The following is a 23,478-nucleotide window of genomic DNA, read 5'->3' on the forward strand; positions in this document are numbered from 1 at the left end:
CAAAGGAGAAAAAGTAACTTGTCTCAAATCACACAGGCAAAATGTCACCTAATTAGATTAAGAAAGTCCTGGGTCTCTGGACCCAAGGGACCCTGAGAACGCATCTTTCCTCACTGTGTTTCCCCACTTACCAAGGACAGCTGACCCCCAACAACATGAGTTTGAGCCCCATATGCAGGGGTTTTTTAATAAATACAATACTCCACTATAAATACATACTACCTTCCTCACGGTTTTCTTTTCTCTGGCTCACGTTACCGTAAGAATATAGACAATACATGTTAACGTACAGAATATGAGTTAGTCAACTGCTGACGTTACCCATGAGGCTTTTGGTCAACAGCAGGGTCCTGGTAGTTAGCTTTTGGGGAGGCACAAGTTAAATGCGGGTTTCTGAGTATGCGAGGGTCGGCATCCCTGACCCATGTTGGTCAAGGGTCCGCTGCAGTTCAGACACGGAAGAGATCTCATCTCAGGAACTACACTTACACGCCTGTCACTGGCACAGGAGAGAGTATTATGGCTTTACTGCCCAGCAGGGGAGAGCGGTAAACCCCATCAGGAAAGCGGACAACCACCGTTACTGAAGACAGCCACATCTAAAACATGTTCTAAACTCTATGAAGTTCAAAAAAAAAATCAGCATTCCAATGGAAGAGACTGCATTTAGCAGTCTGTCATCATAATTCGATGCTCTGAAATGTGAAAATTGACACATCTAATTTCAGATGCAGAACTCTCTCTAAACCAGTCTTGAGACACTTACCAATTTTTAAGAGAAATAAAAACACACATGGAGTTAATCAGAGTTCCACTCAAAAAAAATCTAGCAAAAATGCTTAACAATCCTTTAAAGTAAATGTTCATCCTAATAATCTACAATCACATGTAAGTGCATAATAAGGACAAAAAGTCTAAAAGAACGAAACGCCATTACCTGAACTGGCCTACTTCAATGTATTCAAACTGCTTCAGCACAAATCCAATAAACACCTACAAGCAGGAAAATAAAATTTTCACATCAGTAACTGAAACATGTAAACAGGTTACTTTTCTCCCTACTTACTTGTGTCAATTTTTAACATGTTCCTGGCAGCAGATAAACTTGTGTGTATACATGAACTCAGACGTATTGTCAGACTAGATAATTCAGGACACTTTATGAAACGGAGGGGTGGGAGCTCTGGAAAAACAGACCACGTGTTCCAGGAGACACCGAGCAGTCCCGCAAAGACACATCCAGGGCCCGGCTCACTCCAGCTAACACACCAAGCCGCACGGATGCCCCGACACTGGCTTCGTAAGAAGATGCCCTCGTCAGTCCACCTGCTCCTCCCACACCCTGACGTTCAAAGGAGATAATGCAGGGGGCTGCCGTCCGACGGGGAAGGGGACCATGAGGGCACAGGCCGCACTTCAGGACTGACTTAGAGCCAGTTCTGCATCCAACTCTGTTCCAAGCACCTGTGCTCTCCCAGCCTCAAGCCTGAACTTACATACCCGCGGGCACGACGCAAACACAGAGCAGGTGCTCCACAAATCATGATGGGAGCTGAATTAAATGGTCTGCCTGTTCTTGTTTTCCGCTGTCATCGTACTGAAACCCTCAGGGCTTGGGAGAAAGGGCCCTGAGCGATAAAAGCAAATCCGACAAATGTGAGGCCAGAGCACTCACGGCAAGAAAAGGCCAGCAGCACCATGGAAGTGGTGGCTGGGAGGCGGCTTTGCTGGAGCTCTGAGGCCAGCCTCTCTCCACGTCCATGTCAGGTGGAGATTTTAGTAAGACACAAGGAAGCAACAAAAATCACACCACTTCTGAGAAGAGAGCCTACGCAGAAAGACTAAGGAGAGAATGCGATCACCCTGAAGGCAGCCCAGGAAGAGAGCAGCCTCTCACTTCCGCGGGAGAACATCAGCTGTGCCTGTGAGGAGCCACAACTGGACGCTGAGGAGATGGTGGGGTGCAACCCTGGGTGGAGTCGGTGGCTCTGTTCCCCAGAGCAGCCCTTGCTGTGGGCCCAGGCTTCTGCCCGGAAAGCCCTTAGGGCCTCCTTACTCCTCACACCCCAGTCAGCATGCATCTGCCTCCCTCTGGGCCATCACCACCCAAGGCTTCAGATGAGGCCTCTCCCCACCAAGACCTCTGCATCAGAGGAAAGAGCATGACATCCCTAACCGTCCTCCAGCAAGCATCTGCCCTAAGGAAGGGAGTGTCCTCCTGGACAACATTCTTCTGATAATTTGGCAAAAGAAGGATGAGTCCCAATGTCAGCCACCAGGAAGCCTGGTCCTTCAAGTCCCCCTCCATCCAAAGATGGCCCCCCAATACCGCTGGTGGGGAGATGAGCATCCTGAACGTGTTTCCTCCTTTCTCTGGGCAACAGATCCTTTCAGGTGAGTGCTGGTGCCGACAGGATCTACAGACACACAGTGTCTACAAAACATTTCCCACCTCACTCGGGAAAAGAGCCCGAGGTCATGGCCCAGCAATGACAGTCACGTTTCCATGACCCACAGGCAACTTCATCTGTAGTGAATTTGGCCGGTGCCCCGAGGGGCTGGGACTCCAGAAGCACTTCCCCACAGCTGAGACCCACCTGGCCAGGGAGTGTCAACACTGGGCTGGCCAGACAGGCACCAGGAGGGCCTCTCGGGGCATGGCACCATCTACTGCTCCCTTAGACCACATTCCTCTTTATGGACGTGTGCTAACGTCAGCTTGTTTGAAACTAGATGTCGTAATTGATAACCTGTTCAAAATAAGTCCCTGCATTTTGCAAAAATGCCCCCCCAAACAGAAAGTCTTAATTGTATCTTACAATTTAAACACACTCATCTTGGGGCGAGGAGGGTGAGTGGACAGAAAGACCTGACATGCGAGTAAAGGCCACCCCAAAGCCAGCCCGCCAGGTAGCAGCGGCAGCACGGCTGCTGAAGGCAGACTTCGGGGTCTCACAGGTGACTTGTACTGACTACGAACAGCGGCGATGGAAGCCGAACGTGACAAACCTGGTCTGAGTCCAGAAGACAGTAATTGACCCGTAACTGAACGAGCTGGGCCAGCAGGTCCAAAACCTGCCTCTGCAGCTGCACGGACGTGGTCGTCGTGTACTGCTTTAAAGCTTTGATGACCAGCGGCTCGAACAAACGAATGTGGTTATGAATAGCATTCTACGAAAAAAGAAAGAGCAAATCCATGCATCAGTCTTCAAATGACAACTTCGAGCAGCTGACCCGGGAAGTGCTGAGCTCCAGCGCCCCTTCCAGCACCAAAACCTGCCACCTCCCGCTCACCTTATCCGTGCGATTCTTAGTGGCACTCGTGAGGTTGGTCTTCAACTGGGTAGATACCTTCTGAAGCACATCGAACCACCTGTTCGATGGAAAAAACAGAGCAAAGCGTGCCCTTAAATCCTGTCCTGGGTTCCCAGCCACACTCCGAGTCAGCAAGGGCATGGGGGGCCACACACAGCGGGACCCACTACTCTTTAACACAGACAGTGGGGCTGTGCCGGGACCGCAGTGGGCAGCAGCTTGGCCCAAGCCTTGTCTCGGGCAGCAGTCGCTCAGAGAGAGTGCGCCTGCGCAGGAAACCCACCACCCCCCAGCCCAGGCTGCAGTGAGGCCAGAAAGGGGACGCCCACTTGAAAAAGTCAGTGATTCCAAAGGTCTCACTTGATTTTCTTGGAAAAAATTTTCTTTAAATATTCACGTTAATTATACATGCTTTTCAAGAAACACACATGAAGTTAGATGACAGTTACACACACACACATACACACACACACACACACGCTTCCTTACTTTTTTATTTATACCCCATATTATTAAACAAAGTACTGAAGAGATTTATTCCTGAACTGGATATATAGTGAGTATGCCAACTTTATGTAGAGCCTGGAACAAGGGCATTTCCCTTGGTTTCTGATTCTAGCACGTTAACTGCAGCTGTTTTATCACTACTTATGTAAAAGGAAAAACACAGAATTCTCTTGTTACTACACCCAGTGGCACCTAAACATCTGCTAATAATCACGTGAATTGAAGCAACGACTATATTCCAGGCATCAAAACACAATCATCAATTTAAATGGAGGCTTTTAGCCACGAGGTCATAAAACGCAAAGCGCTGTCACAGGAGATGCTCCCGTGTCCTTCACACACGCTCAGGCGCTAGCACCACCCGGCCACGTGGACGCCGTGCTCTCACGGAGTGCAGACCTGAGAGGTGCCGCCCCGCCCGGCCCCTGCGGTCAGCGTGCCAGCACGTCGCACACCGGAGCGCCGGCGGCCCCACAGCCCGGCTGCCTCCCAGACAGGGGGCCTGGTGTCCCCGCGCCAGCACGATCCCCCACGCGCCATCCGACTCACTGGACCACACACTTCTTAGAAGGCAGGGCCATGCCTCCAGCATCTTGGTAACAATCACACCTTCCAAAGTTCTTTGGACACGGCAGAATATGAGAAGACATGGCTCATTTTACTTTTTACAAACTGTTCACCGCTCGCTCTGTCATGGGTCTACCAAAGATGCCTCCCTGACACGACTGCCCCGGCCAGAACAGCTGGAAGGTTACCCTGAGGTGTCGTGGTCCTGCTCCGCCTGCACCATGTTCCTCAGGCTGGCGTCGGCTAAGGCCTGGGTGAAGTGGGTGTACGGAGCCATGAAGCAGTAGTGGTACAAGCCCGGCCTCACGCTGGAGGAGCCCAGACGCTGTGCTCGGCCTTGAGACTTGCTGGGGTTGGAGGATAAGCCATCAAACTGGGAGGCCAAGTTTGTCCCGAAGAGAGTCTTCAACAGCTAGAGAGAATTGAAGCCGTCAGCACCTGACTTAACACAGCGTGAACAACACACAGAACGTCTCCCAGGCAGAGTCCACCCAGCGAAAGCTAACCGGGCACATGAGCAAAAATTCAGACTGAGATCCTCGCTGAGAACTGTCACCAACACCGCATGAGACCACTGTGGTGAAGAGCGTGTAAGGTGTAAAGAAGAACCTCGGAGCCTCGACTTGACTGGTTCTCAGCAAGACCCAGCATTCCAAACAAAACCCTGGAGGGACACTAAGATGGCGGTTCTTAGCGAGAGTCCAGCTGCCGTCTCCAGTGATGACGGGCGTCCTCCTCCTGCAGCGGAGTGGGAAGGGGACCCCTCTGCCCAGTCACGGAATGGGCCCATGCGGGACGCAGGGCTGCCGGACACGCCCCCAGTGCCATCTTCTAAGTGACAAGCAGCATTGTGCCCTCCTAGACGGAGTTGGGGCTTTGAAGGGCAGGACAGGAAAGGACTTTCTTACCTGCTGGACGCAGACAGTTGCCATCACTGGTTCTCGACTGAAACAGGACTTCAGATACCCGAGGATCTCCTCCACACACTGCGGAAGAGTAAGCAGTAAGACGCCGAGTAAGTGACACCCAGGGGGTTTCCTGTGGCCGTGAGCCCTGGACACACATCAAAGACACGAGGCAGCTCCCGCGTAACTCATGAGTGTCAGGCAACACCAGAGGAAGCTTGCGGTCTGTCGTGGTGAACGAAGTCGGCAGAAACCACGGACAGCCAAGCAGCTCCCTGCGGCCTACCGTGCACTACCGCCGCTCGCTCACTCGCTCGCCTGCTCGGGAGCTAACTGCTCAGCAAGTATCGACTCTCCCTGTGGCCCGGGCAGGAATTCAGAGCGCACAGAGGACTCAGAAGCCCTGCGGACGTCCAGCCGAACATAAGACCCATGCACTGTGTGATCTGCTACAAAACGCCCTACAGGTGTCTTCTAGCAATCTGCAAAAATGACCAAAATCACGGCCTTCACACGACTGCTCTCACAAACTACTTTTACCACCCTGAAAAACGAGATCAGGGCACCTGATGTCCTCTTGGGACATTGAGAAAGATGAAGACACGAACTCTCAGGATGCCACCAGCCAGGCGCTCGGCGCCAACGGCCCAACACCTCAGTGCCTACAGGGTCACCAGCCGTTGCTTCTGTCAGCGGGGTTGGAATTCACACCAACCAGACTGCCTCTTACTTCCCTTGTTTGGGACAGTTTCCTGTACTAAAAAACAACAGACTTTTGTTGGTTTCAAATAAAAGGACCATGTATTTTTAATATTCTGATTTACTCAAATGAGACTCTGAGGGATGCCTGGGAGGCTCAATCGGTTAAGCGTCTGCCTTCGGCTCAAGTCATGATCTCAGGGTCCTGGGATCGAGTTCCGCATCAGGCTCCCTGCTCAGCGAGGAGCCTGCTTCTCCCTTTGCCCCTTCCCCTGCTTGTACTAACTCTCTAATAAATAAATAAAATCTTAAAAAAAAAAAAATTAGACTCTGAGCATTCACAGTTGTATTCTGCAGGGCTGATCTGCTACATGCTGCTTTTGGGTTTTACTAGCCCACAGCTGGTATCTAATCAACACCAACTGAAGAATTACAACTAGAGCTTCCAGATCACGGTCTATCTAGCAAAGGACCACATCTTCTAACCAACATGCATGGAGGACCTGGTGGCACCAAACACTGCAAGAGGCACTGAAAACTGGCAAGGAAGGAGGCCATGGTGGCCTCAGGCAGCACACAGAGCACCAGGAACGCGCCCCAGCACAGGCGCCAACATGCAGTGGAATACAGACTTCCACTTCTGGCAAAACATGGTGTCGGGCCCATGTATACCTTCCACTCAAACAACCAAAAGCAGCGTCAGACGCTGTGTGCAATCGCGGGGACAAGACGCCAAACAGCAGGGACTGAAGGACACTAACCTGAGGGGCGGGGACAAACGCAGCGAGCCCCGCACGGCACTGGCCCACTGCCCTGGGAGACTTTCCAGGTCGAGGCACAGCCCAGCCCAGAGACCCCCACGTCAGAAGGAGCTGGGAGTCCAGGGAAGCTGAAGCAGCGAGGGTTCACAGGGCAGCTCGCCACACAGACAGCTGCCCAGAGAGGGCTCTGGAGATACGGGGAGTCGGCAGGGCATTGGTCAACACGGTGTGTGAGGAAGCCGCCCCCCTCCCGAGGCCAGGGAGAATCACCAGAAAGGGTTACAGGGCAGTGCTTGGTACCCACGGACGGCTAAGGACAGTTCCTGTTCCCTGCCAAACCGGGGGGAACAGGAACTCATGGGGCACCCTGCCTCCATCGTGGAAACAGCCCCAGACTGAGCACTGCTCTAACCCACTGAACATCGCAAACGCAAGACCCAAGAGTGAACTCCCACATTAACCTGTCTCAGAATGAAGCTCTCGAACGTTTACGGAGCACAGGAGTGCCTGGCACCCAGTCAAAGACAACCGGGCAGAGAGGCAGGAACACATGATCTCTAATAGAGTATAATCAATCGATCAAAACTGATCTGGAGTGGACAGGACTTTAGAATTAGCCGAGATGACATTAAAAGTCATTACAAAGGTATATCCTTTGTGCTCAAAAACTTAAGTAGAGACATAGGAGATTCAAATAAAGACCCAGATCAGACTTTCAGAGATAAAACTACTGCATTGGTGATGAAAGTGCGCGGGATGGGCTAACAGTTCAGACATTGCAGAGGATGAGACTCAAAGGCCTGAGCAATGGAATCCACGGGATGCAGTGAAGACAGAAAACCATAAAAACACTGAGAGGAGCCTCAGTGAGCCACGTACAGGACAACCTCAAGGATCCAAATATGCAGGTAATTAGAATCCCCTTAGCAGAGAAGAAAAAGCAGTGGGAAAGGCCAGAAAAGATACCAGAAGAAATAATGGCCCCAAATTTCCCAAACTTTAAGAGAATTATGAAGCCAGAGATCTCAGTTCAACAGCCCAAGCAAGCACAAGAAACCTAAGGGAAATCACATGGACACACATCAAAATCAAATCATGAAAACCAGTCAAGCGTCCAGAAGCCAGAGAAAACACAGTAACCACACAGAGAGCCGTAAGGAGTTATGTGGAAAATGTGCATGAGGGCTGCCCAAAGAAAACACCAATACCCAAACCAAAGCACATTTCAGTGACATAAAAACGGAGTATGGAATAAACAAGGTCTAGAAAAGGGGAAAATCAGAGAATCATTTGAATTGTTATTATTATTATTAAAATTAGGATTATTTTTCATCCCCAGTTTTAGTATTTAGAAAAACACAAGAAAAGAGCTCTATTTTGATTCTAAGTCTCTGCCTTCACCTGCTATGATCGGAGAAACTCACTGAAACCTGAGGAAAAGCTGCTGGTACAATCTGCAGGGGGCATCCCCTCGCCCCAGCTGTGTGTGGGGCTTAGGGCCCCGGTGCTGGAGGCGGCACGTGTCCAGCGCGTGTCTAGTGCATGTCCAGCTCGTGTCCTGCATGTGTCTAGTGCGTGTCCAGCACGTGTCTAGTGCGTGTCCAGCACGTGTCTAGTGTGTGTCCAGCTTGTGTCCTGCACGTGTCTAGTGCATGTCCAGCACGTGTCTACTGTGTCCAGCTTGTGTCCTGCATGTGTCTAGTGCGTGTCCAGCACGTCTAGTGCGTGTCCAGCACATGTCTAGAGTGTGTCAAGCTCGTGTCTAGCACGTGTCTAGTGCGTGTCCAGCTTGTGTCCAGCGTGTGCCCTTAGCGTGTCCAGCACGTGCACGGCAGCAACGCTGCGTCTTCTAGAGGCGCCTGCCGCCTCAACCACAGCAAAATCACAAGCAGCAGTTTGTGGGTCTGCACCCTGACCTTGCCACCTGGGCTCCTGGACACACATACCCCCAGCTGGGCAGTCGTGACTGGCAGCAGAGGGTCCCAGCCCTCACACTGACCGGCCAAGGAGACGCCTCACACCCAGCAAGTGCCCACGTGCAAAGAAAACCCTGGGGGGCTTCTACTACGTACTCTCATCGAAAAGACTGGGAACGGAGATTCAGCAGTTAAGTAGAAGAGGCTCCCACAGCACCGACAAGGAAAAGCCAAAACTGCAGCTGAAACAGGTCTCTGTCATCAAACAGCAAAACAGATCAACTCAGAACAACAGGCAAGTAGAGGGGAGCAAACTGTCTCTATCTGTCAAGACAAAGGCAAGAGGCTGCAACACCCAGTCAGTCCTGCTGCGGACGCAAGGATATTCAGAGATGAAGTCACTACACACACACACCTTTAAAAGAGAAGAAATATAAGCATATCCTGTTTTCAGGAGTATCAAGACGCCCTAATGCCGAGCTTCCTCAGACTGTGACTTCATCATTTACTTTCACATATCGGGATAAATGCAACACTGGATGAATTCACCGGCTGCCCCTAGAGAACAACTCTGTCTATGTGGCGGTCACTAAAAAAAAAAAGAAAGAAAGAAACCATACTCCTGGAAAATGAAAAAATGCAAAAACGAAAACTACAAAGTCATCTGAATTGCAAGAAAAAGGAAAATTTTATTATTTAAAAAATCCCATGTAGATGGTTTTTATCTCAGTATACCTAACATTCAAAGTTAAAATGTGTTTTATTTCCCATTTTGCTGCAACGTGTTACATGCACACAGACCGCAGGCCACAAGACCTGTTGGTGAGAGAGGAAAAGCAATGGGTCGCCAGGACCGATGACCCTACAGGGAGAGAGCGCCGTGGGCGCAGAAGCACAGCCTGGGCAGGGCGGCTGGCTGGGTCTCACGAGGAAGGCCGTATCAGGAAGAGTTCTGACAAGTTTCACTCTGAGGGACAACTGAGTGTCAATTAGAACAGGACACTAGCTGGTAAAAAAAAACAAGTGCACGCACTGAACAGACATGAAAAAAGCACAAGAACTTTAAAAGAAATAGAATCCCGTATGTAATCACAAAAACTAGGTAAGCTTTAACGAGCCAAATAAAAGATTTAGAGAAATAAAAACAAATGAACTTCACTTGACAGAGAGACGTATTTAAAGGCGGAGCTACCCGCGGCTCACCCTGCAACCCGTCAGAGAGTAAGACACCCCCGGAGCCGGCAGGTGGACACACACGGTCAAGGCCCTGGTGCAGGGACACTGGAGAGGGGCGCTCACCACACAATTCCTTGAACTCTCTGTGTGTCTGAGCACCTCCTTATAAGGCGAGGGGAGGGCATACGGGGCCCGGCACCACAGCACCAAAGGAGCCAGACATGCACCCTCACCCAGTCTGTTGTCCCCCTTTCTGCTTACGAAGGTCAAAGGAGAAAACAAAGTGACTGTCACCATAGTTTAAACCCACTTGTATTCTAAAACAAACTGGGTCTAAACTAACATACAGAAAAAAACTGAAAAGAGGAGAGAGGTAGAACACCCCCAATCTGAGTAGCTCAGACAAGCATCAGAGTCAGGTGCTATGACGTGGCTGCAGGGGCCACAGAAGCTTCTCAAGCTGCTACTGCCTTCTGAACGTGCCTGGACGGCGGGGCTCCACCCCACAGGCCCACGCGCCGACTACAGCTCAATGACAAGAAATGAAACACACACCTTCCCGATGTCCTGCAGCGTCGCCAGCTCTAGGATCTGAGAGAGAACATCCAAGGCAGAGCGCAGAAAGCCCCCAAACTTTTCGGTGCTGTTCTGAAGATCCAAGGTAACCTTGGGAAGGTGGAGGAAAAGAACACAGGATTACTTGCACCGTTCCGCCTGTCACCTGCAACAAAGACACACGCTGCGGTGTGGTGAGAGGCGTCCCGCTATGCAACCCTACACACACAGCATTTGGGCTGTTTGGTTTGCTGTTGGCACTGGGAAAATGCCCTGGAAAGGAAACCCCTCTTGCAGATAAGATATAACACTGTCACCTTTCAGAAGCATCTGCCAACTTACGTTGATACTTCTGAAAGAACTAATTTTTGAGCTTCTATCATGACGGAAAAAAGGAAATGTCCATTATAACCAGTATCTGATAAGCACCAAATCAAAGATACAAAATACACAACTTGCTCTACATATATTAGTATCCCCGAGGAATCATTATCCAATCCAGAACCTGCCATTCAGTCTGGCTACAGCAAAACATTAAATTCATCTTAACAAGGATTAAATTAGGATTCTACAGGGCCCAACTGAATTAAATTATGCAACTGCCCTATTTAACAGACTGAGAGAAGGGGTCAGGTACAAAGATATAATGTGAAAGAACAAGGGGGAAGGGGAGAGATCAACTATGAAAATAAAAGCTGGCAAAAACCCTGCAAAATTCTGCAACAGAGAAAGGAACCTGCTCCGTGAAGTCAGACGAGGCCGCCCATGATGAGAGAGAAAGCACTTTCTGGGCCAAGGGGGAGGACGGCAGGCAAGACACACGGAAGAGGACTACCAGGCAGGCCCAAGTGCCGAGGCTGCTCTGTGTCACCAGGAGGGGCTGGACAGGCTGAGGAAGGATGAGTGGGGCCACGTCCCACAGGGACGGGAGTGAAGGGGCTCACCTCCAGCAGGCAGGGCAGGACGAGGGGGCGAGGGGAGTGTGCACAGGAAGGCCTATCTTTAAGAACAGAGGTCACAGGTGAGAAACAGGGCCATGGGGCGTGGAGCGGAGCTGACGGCAGAGCCAGAATGGAGGGCCACACACACGGTTGCTCGGGAGGAGGAAAGAAGCAGATGGAGAGAGAGTGTGACGGATCTCACATGTGCCAGGCACTCCAAACACGCCAACCAGGTGGGCATCCGAGATACTGGGGAGCCACGGGGCACGGGGCACAGAGTGGAGCCCAAGAGGTCCTGGAGGGGAAATGATAAGGACAGAGCAGATGCCAAGAGCATCAACAGGGCCCCAGGACCCGAGACAGGAGTTGAGAACAGGCAGAAAAAAACTCCTTCTCTGTGCAGGATTTCCAACGTGCCCCCTGCTACTTGGGTGGGTAACATGAGAAACACAGGCTAAAAGGAGCTTCTGACTCAGCTGCAAAACATGGCTGAAGATTTGCATCTTTCAAAATTATCAATATCCTTCAGAAAAGCAGCCAGATATGGTTTATAGATGGTTTTCAAAAAAACTGAGACATATCAGTAACAAAAGATGATGACCATCTGGGGACACATTTATCAAGAAATAGACAAGATCTATGTGAAATAATCTTTAAAAATTCTTTTTAAAATTCTTTAAACTTTATGTACATCTGAGGCACATACAAGAAGGTTTTAATAAATAAGCATCCCACACTCCGGACAGGTGTATTTAACATCTAAGGTATCAGTTCTCTCTGAATTAATCTACAAATTTAACCTGATCCCAGTGGAAATAGTCTTTAGAACTAGATTAGCTTATTCTAGTATCCACATGCAAAAATAAAGGAATATCAAGAAAAAATTCTAAAGTAGAATGGTGGAAGTGACCACCTCAAAAATGGACCATGGAGCTACATAATGGGCATGTGTGCTTCTAAGAGATGAACAGACGGGCAGACTGACGTCACCAAACAGTAAATGAAATACAGACCCATCAGAATTTAGTATCTGGTAGAGCTTGTATCTCAGACCAATCAGTGCAGGAAAAATGGCTTACTTGGGAAACAGTGCTGGGGGCAACTGGGCAGATAGCTAACCAATGAAAAGCCCTAAGAGAAACCATGGGAGAGTCTTCCTTCATCGTGTCAGCGTGAGAAAGCCCAAAGTACGAAACACACCTGTGCAGAAGAGTCGACGGAGCAGACCGCTCTCCCTCCAGAAAACTGTTTGTAAGGTCAGCCCCTGGGGGTGCCTGCGCACTTGGTCAGCCGACAGTTCCCTGCACTGCTAGCTGTGTCCCATGCCTGGAGTATCGGAATGAACCCCACATTTAGGCTGCACACCTGCATTCCTCTGCGAGCCTGGGGTTTTGCTTCGTGTCAGGCAGAGAAGCCTCCGTGGCTAGGGGACAAGTGTGGGAGAGAGAACACAGCAAGCCTGCACGGGATTCCTGTAGACCATGCCTGTGTGTCCTTCCCACACGGCGGTACAAAATCCCAGCTGTGAGACCGCGTACACGCCGAGGCCCGTGAGTCCTGCCAGCACATCTCTGACTGTGGGGGCAACCCAGGGAAGCCCAGACACAGCACCAACAAACCACACAGAGATCGCTGCTCCAATTTTTATATGATGAGAGCTATCATAAACGAAGCTGAAAGACAAACTGGAAGAAACCACTAACTTGCACAGACTTATCTGTACGCCCATCTATACGCGTACACGAGCTATAAATCGTAAGAAAGAGACCCACAACCTATCAGAAATTTGTGCGAATTTTCACAAAAGGAGCCATACCTTGTAGTTGGCGTGAGTAGCTTTCAGGACGTCGTGCAATTTGAGGTACGAAGGAAGGTGACAGAAACTCCCCAGCGATGAGGACTTATTCGCTGTAACAGGCCCTGGGGCGTCAGATTGTCGAGAGGCTTTAAAACACACACAAAATACACTTAGAGCTCAAAAGTACACACTCGTGGGGCACCTGGGTGGCTCAGTCGTTAAGCGTCTGCCTTCGGCTCAGGGCGTGATCTAGGCGTTATGGGATCGAGCCCCGCATCAGGCTCCTCCGCTGGGAGCCTGCTTCTTCCTCTCCCACTCCCCCTGCTTGTGTTCCCTCTCTCGCTGGCTGTCTCTCTCTGTTAAATAAATAAATAAAATCTTTAAAAAAAAAAAAAAAAGTACACACTCGCCAAGCTTAAGAGATTACTGGCAATAACAGTTTTTTAAAGGTACTCTAACAGAATAAAATTCAAATTCTTCCTCTGACTTTATTAATCAGAAGTAATAAGAAATTGACTAATAAACATAAACAAAATCTGAGTATCTCCCCAAAACAATAAAATAAGATGAGAAAGAAGAACAGCAGCGTAACACTATTGACTGTCATGGTCTGGCTGGCTGTCTGCGCATCAGAGGAGCAGGCAGCTGGTGGCCTCCAGCCCCCACATGGCCTCGAAGACCCTGAGGCTCCCAGCATCGCGGCAGGGCTGAGCCTGGCCAGTGTGGCCCAGGGGCCCTGTACACAGCAACACGCTTAGAGACTGGACAGGGCAAACATGCTGTCATGAAACCAATATTAAATGTTAAAATGCCAAGCACTAAATAAAACCATTCTCCTCGAATCTTAAAGATTTTTGACTTGGAACCCTGAGTTTCTTTAACCCACCAGGAAGACGAGCAGGGATGTACTAAATTCCATTTGTAAGTTCGCAAGCTTTCAAAGCTGGTAAAGCTCCCTGTGGTGCTCCAGTCAGTCCTCAGAAACCAGTACTTTTCAAAAGCCTTAATGTCATGTCTCGTGGGAGAGTCACAACTGCCCCAGGTGCCGTGAGACGTGCCAACGGGTCTGGTGGGATCTTGACAACACGGGTCGCCTCCCGCTCTGCCTAAGCCCTCCTGAGCCCGCCCCTGGCAGCCAATCGGCGGAAGCCGCAGGCTCCCATGCAAACCCTGGCCCCTCCGTTCTGAGGCTCTCCCAGGTGTGGAAGCCCCTCCATGCATCTGAGTTTTTCAGGTTCCGCTTGCTCAGATGATTGTTCCCCAGTTAGCACTTCCATCTTCAGAGTCTTCACATGTCAGACCAACTCCTTCATCCGCTAGCTCTGTTCCCAGCCATCTACACTGCTCCCTGACTGAAATCGGGGTCCTTTCCACCCCTCCTCTGCAGAGAGAAGTGGGGCAGGGAGGACAGCAGGCAGGACCGCTTGTTAGGGGCCGGCGGCCCACAGACTGCCATGTGACACAGAGTGACACTCAAGACTAGAATGTGGTCTGTACACATTTAGGAATTAATATTTAATATCTGAAACCATTCCAGGGAAACTCTTTCTCTGGCTTCACTGCTGTATATTTTATTTCCAAAACCTACCAAGCTATGACATTAACCTGGGCATGAATGTGATCTTGGTGATACAGATGGCGCCCCAGCCCCACCCCGCCCCTCCCCGTCATCACTTCATACCTGGACTGGCTTCACTGCCTTTCTTGGGGCTCAAGGGCACAGAGGCTGGCTCTCCGGGTTCTTTCTCCTTTCCCTTCCGTCGGATGGGACTTAGAGAAGGAGGGTTTGTCAGAGACGGCAAGGCTGCCTACCAACAAAAACGAGAGTCTGTGAAGGATGCCGAACGGACACGGAAGCTGAAAGTCACATACATGGCTTCCCATTTCTTGAGCACAATGTATGCAATCATTTTTTTCTTTGAGTCCTCGTTTACAGAGCTCAGACACAGTCCATGTATCAGCTACTGTACACCACACAGCCACCACACTGGCCGGCATTGACCTAGAACTTCCTAACAGGTGCGCTGTGAATGGCCAAGGACGCGAGGACCCTCAGGGAGCCAGGCGGGGCCCGCGCATCGCCCCCAGCAGCAAGCAACCAGGGCACTCTGTGGGAGCCAGGGCGTGACAAGCGGTACGAAGCAATGCTTTAAACTCCATTTATCAAATAAGGAAACAGGCTCAGAGATGAAGTAACTTAATCAACACCAAGGCTAACAAACCACACAGCTAGGAGTCCACAGACCCAGTACACAGGGCAGAGGACACGCTGTGGGAGGGGCCAGCGTGGGGGCATGGTGAGGACCCCAGGTACGTGCACAGCAGGCCCCAGCTCTGCTCCTCTCTGCGCAGTCCCAGAGAAGCAGACGGACTGGGACAAACGTCTGCCCTCAAGAGAGTGGGCTGAAGGCAGCAGGGAAAGACAGAGAGGCCAGGGCAGGGGCTGCTGCATCCAGAGCTCCTGCCAAGTGAGAAGAGCCAGACACAAGAGATCGCACGGTCCCTTCCCATGCAATGTCTGGGATGGGCAGGTCTGTAGAAACACCAAGTAGCTGGTGGCTGCCTGGAGCTGGGGGGCATGGGAGGTTTGGGGGTGACACCTAAAGGGCATAGTGTTCCTTTCTGGGCTCTAAATGGATTGTGGTGATAACCACGTGACTGTGGGCATAGTAAACCCCACAGAATCCTACACTCCAAACAGGTGAGTTGTAGGGCACAGGAACTATGCGGCAGCTAGAGGATATGAACAATGCTGTCTGAAGCAGGAGGAGGAGGGGAGGAGAGGCGGCTGGAATACTCCATCAGGCCGCCAGTTTGCACCAGAAGAATGGCAGCGAACGCATAGAAGTGTGTGTGTGTGTGTGTGTGTTCACCTACATGTATTTGCATGCATGTGCGTACACGTACATGCATGTGTGCACGAGTGTATATGGGTTTTGCAAGATACTTAGCAGGGAAAACACAGGACTTGACAAGCAAAGCGAGGAGGTGTGAGACCGCCATGTTCCTAGCTGAGGAAGTACAAAGTGAGGGGAACGCGGCAGGCCCGGGCAGGGGCAAGGCTGAGCAGCTCAGATTCACGCTGTGTCTGAGATCTGCGAGCCATCCAAATAGATGTATCACATGTCTCTGCACTGACGCTCCAAAGACAGAGCCAGGGTCTCTGATGTGTGAGCACCGACGACAAGCACAGACCGGACTACTCTGCCCCGCCCCATACTGGAGCCGCTGTCCACACGTGGCCATTTAAATGTAATGACAATTAAACAAAAATAGAAGTTCAGTGCCTCAGCTGCACTGGCCACGTTTCAAGTGCTCATTCGCCACGTGTGGTTAGTGGCTACTGTCCTGGCTGGTGTAGACACAGTTTCTGTTCCCATCGCTGCAGAGCTGTACTGGATGGCCCAGGAAGTATCAAGAGAGAGGCCAACCTAAGCCAGAGCCTGGAGGCCCTTTGTGGTGGGCAGAGAGATGAAACCAGGAAGTGCCCGGGCAGCAGAGGGGTGAGATAAAAACAAGAGACAACCCGGAGGCCAGTGGGAGCGACTGCACCAGGACTAGCGTGGCAGGACCGGCGTGGCGGCACCAAGGGTGAGGAGGAGAGGTGAGACAGGACCTGAGAGGTACCCACGAGACTCGAAGACTGATCTTGGCAGGAAGCACGGCTCTAGAGAGTGGTAGCCGAAAGCCGACCGGCCAGGGATTAAAGAATCGGTGGCCGGAAGCACAGAGTCCGGGCCGGCGTCAGAGCAGCGGGAGGCACGAAGGTGTTTAGTGGGGACACATGAGTCTTCAGAAACGTTTGTAGTGACAGAGAGACCAAATGGCCGCTAAGGGAGAATGTGAAGTTAAAGAGCTTTTTCATGATGGAAGTAACCTGAGACGGAAGACACGGGAGAGCAAATAATCGGAAATAATGACAAGTGAACTCATCTATCTTAAATTCACTGTGCACACAGTTTACCATTTGTCCTGAGGTTCCTTTTGTGGGACTGTACTTCATAGAGAAGCAGAAGGACTTGCGAACGCTCCCAGGACAGCAGATGAGTTACCTAAGGCAGCAACTTCCACTCTGAGCTTTCTCGGCTAACGCTGAAAGCTAAGCATCCAGCTAGCTCTTCCCTCTTAGAGACGACAGTTTACCAAGGATGGTACCAAAAGAGCTACAAACTGGATGACACATTTTGGTGTTAAATTTAGTGTCACCGTATGAGCAATTTTGTTTGTTTAAAGCAAAAGAGAGTAAGGAAGGGGCAGACGAGTGAGCGAAGGCAGCTCTGGCGCCCAGGGGGTCACCGAGGCTGCGCCGACGCAGCTGCCCAAGTCTGAACTTACCTTTATTGCTGGTCCGGGAGCCACATCATCCAAGACGTGAGCACAGATATTAATCACCTTCAGCAGGTGGGAAAAGAGCTGCTCCACCATGGGCACCAGGGTCCGGTCACCCAGAGCTGGCCAGACCTCTTCCTGCTTGGCGGCTGCTGGGTTGGCCTCTTCTTCAGAGGTCCACGAACTTCTGAGAGATTTGGGGGCACTGGCTGTGATACGCACAATGAAGGGAACAGAAATCACTAGGGAAGCTGAGTCACTGAGACCCGCCTACTTTCAGCTGGCTGGACATCTCCACCTGGTGGTCAACCGATCTCTCCAACTCCACAGAAAACAGACTTGCACAAATGTCACCACCAGACGTTCACCCACCCAGGGTGTGCCAATCACCCCAAGCCCTCTGGACTGTTACAGCCGAAGTTCACCTGGTGGCCACGGCCTGCTGCTCCTGCCCCTCCAGTCTCTTCTAGTCAGAGTCCTCCCCCACAGCCCACAACTGGGATCGTGTTGAGACCCTCTCACCTCGACCGCAACATGAACCTCCCAAGTGGGTTTCCCTACCTTGTCCAAGCCACGCTCAAGCCCACGGAGGGACCCTGCTGCACAGCTAGCCCCTCCGTGAGGCTCTTCCGTGACCTCCCACAGCAAACACCACAGTCCTCCTTAACGAGGTAGCAAACCCACACCCAGAGTTCAGTGGTCTTCTTCCTTGCCAGCTACATCCTCCATCCTCGTCCTCACTTGACTTACAGTCCTCAAATGCCACACAATTTTTCATGTCTCCATGCCTTCAAACAGGCTATGCCCTCTGTGTGGCCCTTTCCTGCCAACCCACAAAACCTGTTTCCTGTCCTGGTCCCCCACAGGAGTGATTACGGCCACTGTACTATTGTGTGTCACCCGCTGAATCCACAGCTGACCTGAGAACAGAGCCCACATACACTTTCTTACAGCCGTGGTGCCTGGCACGTGGTGCCTGCTAAAATGAAATTAGAAATGAGCTTCCCTGAAGCTAAGTAGGAGACTGCACAGGGCACATACCACGCCGGTCACGTTGGACGCTGACTAGAGGACTGAACCATCACTGGAGTAACGCCCCCCTGTGTGCTCACCACCCCACCCCCCTGAAGTCCCTGTTTCAGCTCAGTATCAATACCTGCGAGCAAGTTCCCGGCTAAAACCAAAGCATCCTGATGGGCTGAGAGATCCAGCGGGAACCAAGCTGATGAGAGCAAGGTGAGGATCATTGTGGCCATGCCTACAGTACAGCTCTTTCTCGACTCATCGGAGGCGCTCAGCGGGGGCACCCTGGAAGCAGACATGTGCCGGGTAAATGACAAAAATTTTAAATCAAGCAGTCCTGTCTTCTCTAATGAACCAGGAAGAAGGCATGTCACTGTCCATTTCAAACCAGCCCATAAATGATTTTACTGTTGTTAACTAACATCCTTCCAGTAAACCACAGCTTCATAAAAATCATCGAGAAATGAAACCAGGTAGCAGATCTGATTAAAACCATTGAAACTGTTTTTTATAACTTTTTAGCTTTCTCTCAATTTTGACTTAGCATATTTTACTCCAATGCCAAAGCTGCTTAGAGTCAGGTTGAGTGCTGGATCCCTGGCCAGAAAACGCAGCTGCTCAGGGAGTGCCTGTGGACAAAGGGAAGTGACCGCTCTAGACCAGAGATGCAACCCGTCCCCTCCAAGCACATGTCGGCTGTTGGCTGGCACATGCTGACACAGACAAGACATCTGCAGATCTGCTTCCAAATATGATGGTGAGTCACCAAACCTTTCCTCAGGAATCGATGCACATAATAAAAACTTACTCCTTAGTGCTGTAGGAGATTTGAAATTATTTCACAGATGCTCTTAGGGCCATCTACTGGAAGAAAATCATTTTTAAATAGAAACTGCTCATATAAGCCTAACAGTTCCTATAGCTTATCGTGACTTTGTACAACAGGTCACAGCTGATTTCAAACAAAAAATGTTTCTAAATTTCTAGTACACAGTGTAGACATTTGGAGAGAAGCCAATTAGAAACGTCTTCACAACGTATGTGAATTCTCCAAAATGAACCTACAAATGACACCCTGGAATCCCCCAAAGCACCTAAGAGCATTTGACACCCACGAGAGCTCTGTCACTAGTTTCCCACACAGCTAACAGGACAGAAGCAAGGATTCCACTGGGTACTTTTCCAAAAGGTCCTACTGATAAAAGATTTAAGAAAGACAACAGGGGGTTCCAATAGCAATGTCTGTATCACATGAGTGTAGACAACCATATGCTGAAGAAAATACGTACCCACAATGCCAACCTAAACTCCAAATGCAGACAGGGAAGGCGGCTGAAAGGAGACACAGAGCTTCGCAGCATCCAAACTAAAGGAGAAAAGATAGTAAAATCACACCCATGCACAAAATGCATTTATTAAATTGAACCTCCTTTCACCTTTCATAAAAAGTACAAACAATGAGAACATAATCGAGGTCTGTGTCTAACAATATCTGCCCTGCCATGGTACCAATTCATCCTTCAAAGACAGAGAGGGGCATGGGAAACACAGGCTCTAAGGAAGGCCCATCGTATGCCGTGAAGATAGGCCCACAGCTGGTGCAGCCCTTCCGCTCAGAATGGCAACAGTCCGCGTCCCCTCTCTGCCCGGAGCGCCCTTCCTCCCCACCCGTCCATCTCCTGACCAGACAGCAGGGACAGGGGCAAGGACCCTCTTTGTGTTTACATCCCAAGCCTAGAACAGTGCCCAACACATGGAAGCCACAATAAATACAAATAAGTGAAGTTTATGATATTTTAAACAAATCAAGGGAAGACCAAACTAGAGAGGACAAACAATATTTAGGTTTAAAAGGCACTTATGTACTTATCAAGACGGCCTAATCCTAACTGTCGGCGTTTTCTACAACAGGTAAGCATTTCTCTGTCACATAAAATAAGTGACAAGGTTTAACCTAGTCATCAGCAAATTAATACTACTTTGTATAATATTCTTTACTTCTGATTATAAAAGTTACGCTTGTTCATTTTAGAAAATCTGTAAATATCCGAAAAATATAAAGAAGGAAACAGAGATCACAGCTCGAAAATTCATTTTGGCCATTTTCTGCTGGTCACCTTCCTGAGTACATAAGAGAGGTACACGTGTGGAGAGGACTTCCTGACAGAGACCGGACGACACGCAAGCACACTCCCACTCGGCCACTCTGTAGCACTAAAAATGTGCCCCGAAGCCCATGCTAACGGGTGTGTAAGAAATACGAGCTTCGTCAGAATCAGAATTTAATCATTGTGCATTCTTGGACGTCACGGTCCTTTTCCGACGTCAGAGTCAGAGAAAACGATACAAGTAAGTACAAACACCTTTGCTGGCGTTTCTGGTCTCTTCCCCCTTAGTGTCCATCCCACATCACGAAGTCAGTTATATCGGAGCCATTCTGAACTTCTGACACATCACCAATTCACATCATGGCAGTTTTTATGTTCATTTTTATGTCTTCCTGTATTGGCTGAGTTTTCTTACAATGAGCATGTATTACTTTAGTTATCAGGGAAAAAAGAATAGCTGTGCAGGTCTCCATCAGAGGATATCAAGACTCCATCCGCGGAAGCACAGCGCAGAGCGAGCTCTCACACGGCAGCTCACTGCGAAGAACCGGTGGCAGGAGCTCCCCAGACTCAATTTTGGGAAGGCCAGCCCAGGACACTTACTGTGAGCGCGCGTGTGGTGGATGTGACCAGTTCGCGGGAAACCGCCGCAATGACCCGAGAGAGGTTGTTTTCCACGGTGACATCCGTCATGTTCGGCAGTAAGTTATAGCCTCTGTATATTCTAACGAGAAAAACATGGAGACTTAAAATCTATTAAAGCATATGATACTTCCGAAATTCAAACGGCATTTCTAAGTTTAAGATTAAGGCCTCTAAAGGGTTCTAGCAGTCTTGACTTTGACGTGAAAGACAGACGGGAAGTGAACCCGGGCACCGCAATGGTAGCAGGAAGTCCCCTCCTGGCCCCAGCCCACCCCGAACACCCGCACCTCGGCACCCCTGCAGTGCTCTCCCGCCATAGCCTCGCAGCCACCTCTCCACACATCCAAAGTACCCGTTGTTGAAACTTTTCAGTTGAAAGAAATCCTTGAAGCTACTCCCGATTCCAGGAAAGACAAATGTGCTCGTCGCACTACAGGGCTCACGGCGCTGCCCGACACCGCACTCATGGTACGTGCCGGTTTCAACCCCTTGCTGAAGTACGGATCTGAGTCCCCAGCCCTATCCGCAGAGCACAAGCAGGACTGGTGCTGGATTCACTTTTGAATCACTCAGTGTCCTCAGAACCCAACAACAAAACTCAGAAGACTTCTTGTCTTCCCACATCAATTCTCAAACAGCTGGCAGCTAAGGTGCCAACAGCACTGCACGGCCGGCCCCGGAGCTTTCCACGCAAGAAGCAAAGCAACACAGCCAACGTCCGAGGCCAGCCTGAGTCTGAAACTGGGAAGACTTTCAAAGTCGTAGTGAGCAACCAATTTTAATGCGGTATCATAATCATCTCTGCTGGTGTCTTCTGAAATGACGCTCAGAAACAGCAATTTACCCTAAGGTTGTTCAACTCCTGATAATGAGACACTGTTACGCTGCTTTTGCTTATTTTAAAGGAATATTTACCCCGAATCTTCTCCGAGAGAAGAAAAGTCCACTTCTTATGTTTAAAAAAAGGGAATTCTCTGAGAAAGTTATTTCCATGTGTTTTTTATTTAATTTTTTTAAAGATTTTATTTATTTATTTGACAGAGATAGAGACAGCCAGCGAGAGAGGGAACACAAGCAGGGGGAGTGGGAGAGGAAGAAGCAGGCTCATAGCGGAGGAGCCTGATGTGGGGCTCGATCCCAGAACGCCGGGATCACGCCCTGAGCCGAAGGCAGACGCTTAACCGCTGTGCCACCCAGGTGCCCCTCCATGCATTTTTTAAAGCAATCTTTGTGTGAGAAGAGATGGTATCTATTGAGCAACAACGTCCAAATCTGATAAGCTGAGTTCCAAATTCACAACAGAAGCATCAAGCAAACATCTCAGCCTTGACATCTAAGCTTTTTTAAAAAATTGCCACTAACAAAAAGGAGAGCTACATATAAAACTCATTTTTAAAATAACAGTTAAAGCACAGAGAGTTAAAACTGCATGACAGTCCTTTATGATCACTTCTGCAGCCTTCTCTGCTAACTCAAATGCGAAAGAATGACTGTTTCATTAAAGCATTTCTGGGCTAACGACTTCCACTGCCTGAGACCCGACGAGAGCGGGCTGTGTAACGGCAACGGCATTTAAAAGCTTCTCACAGCACCCGTGAACAGTAGTAACTGCACTGCCCTGCACGACTGGACAACCCTAATAACACTGCCCAGTCCCCTAAAAGTCGAGGCGATGACATAACCACACCATACCCTTCACTGGCAACGCAAAGTGAGAAAGTTACCGTACATGTTTTTAGATAAGACACAGCATAAGCATCACACACAAAAATACACTTATGAGTACGTGGCTGGTAATGAGTGGCTTAGGAGATTCATGAAGTCCTTGCTGTGACCACAGCAGAGCTTACTAACTGAAGATGGGCGGCGAATCCCAGAAAGGACACCCTACCAAAGGAGACCACCTACACAAACGCCCTCACCTGAAGCTTTTTCTCTAGAAAGCACGATATGTCAGGAAAGCCCCCCACCCATGGCGTCAGGACGCACACGGTGCCCGTACCTGGTGATGGTGCTGACGGAGAAGTGAGATGGAGGCTGCGTCTCGTGCATGAGGAGCTTCAGGTAAACACTGCTTTGGTCTCTCGCCACAGCCACGACGGGGTCAGCTTGTCCTTGGTCACACTTATAAAACAGCTTCGGGACAAGCCTAACGTAGAAGTAAAGTGTATTTACTGACGGAAGTCTCTGAAACTCCCCTGTGATGCCCCACCCTTCTCCGTCGAGGTGGTGA

At 50.0% G+C, this 23,478-nt stretch overlaps 1 protein-coding gene across 1 annotated transcript in view; it reads right to left on the reverse strand.

Annotated features, from left to right (window-relative positions):
• Positions 1 to 23,478, reverse strand: part of HTT (huntingtin) — a 137,113-nt gene that overhangs the window by 56,686 nt on the left and 56,949 nt on the right. Inside the window, exons 22-34 of the mRNA XM_087864327.1 lie at positions 23,248 to 23,394; positions 21,204 to 21,324; positions 19,782 to 19,858; positions 18,626 to 18,777; positions 17,476 to 17,678; positions 14,822 to 14,948; positions 13,159 to 13,286; positions 10,402 to 10,512; positions 5,298 to 5,375; positions 4,578 to 4,801; positions 3,295 to 3,373; positions 3,010 to 3,171; positions 938 to 993 (exon numbers count right to left, since the gene is read on the reverse strand). Coding sequence (XP_087720453.1) covers positions 938 to 993; positions 3,010 to 3,171; positions 3,295 to 3,373; positions 4,578 to 4,801; positions 5,298 to 5,375; positions 10,402 to 10,512; positions 13,159 to 13,286; positions 14,822 to 14,948; positions 17,476 to 17,678; positions 18,626 to 18,777; positions 19,782 to 19,858; positions 21,204 to 21,324; positions 23,248 to 23,394 — 1,665 coding nt within the window. The remainder of the gene's footprint in view (positions 1 to 937; positions 994 to 3,009; positions 3,172 to 3,294; positions 3,374 to 4,577; positions 4,802 to 5,297; positions 5,376 to 10,401; positions 10,513 to 13,158; positions 13,287 to 14,821; positions 14,949 to 17,475; positions 17,679 to 18,625; positions 18,778 to 19,781; positions 19,859 to 21,203; positions 21,325 to 23,247; positions 23,395 to 23,478) is intronic.

This window comes from Ursus americanus, chromosome 8, assembly GCF_024610735.1.
Source record: "Ursus americanus isolate L20-20 chromosome 8, mUrsAme1.1.p, whole genome shotgun sequence".
Taxonomy (NCBI): Eukaryota; Metazoa; Chordata; class Mammalia; order Carnivora; family Ursidae; genus Ursus; species Ursus americanus.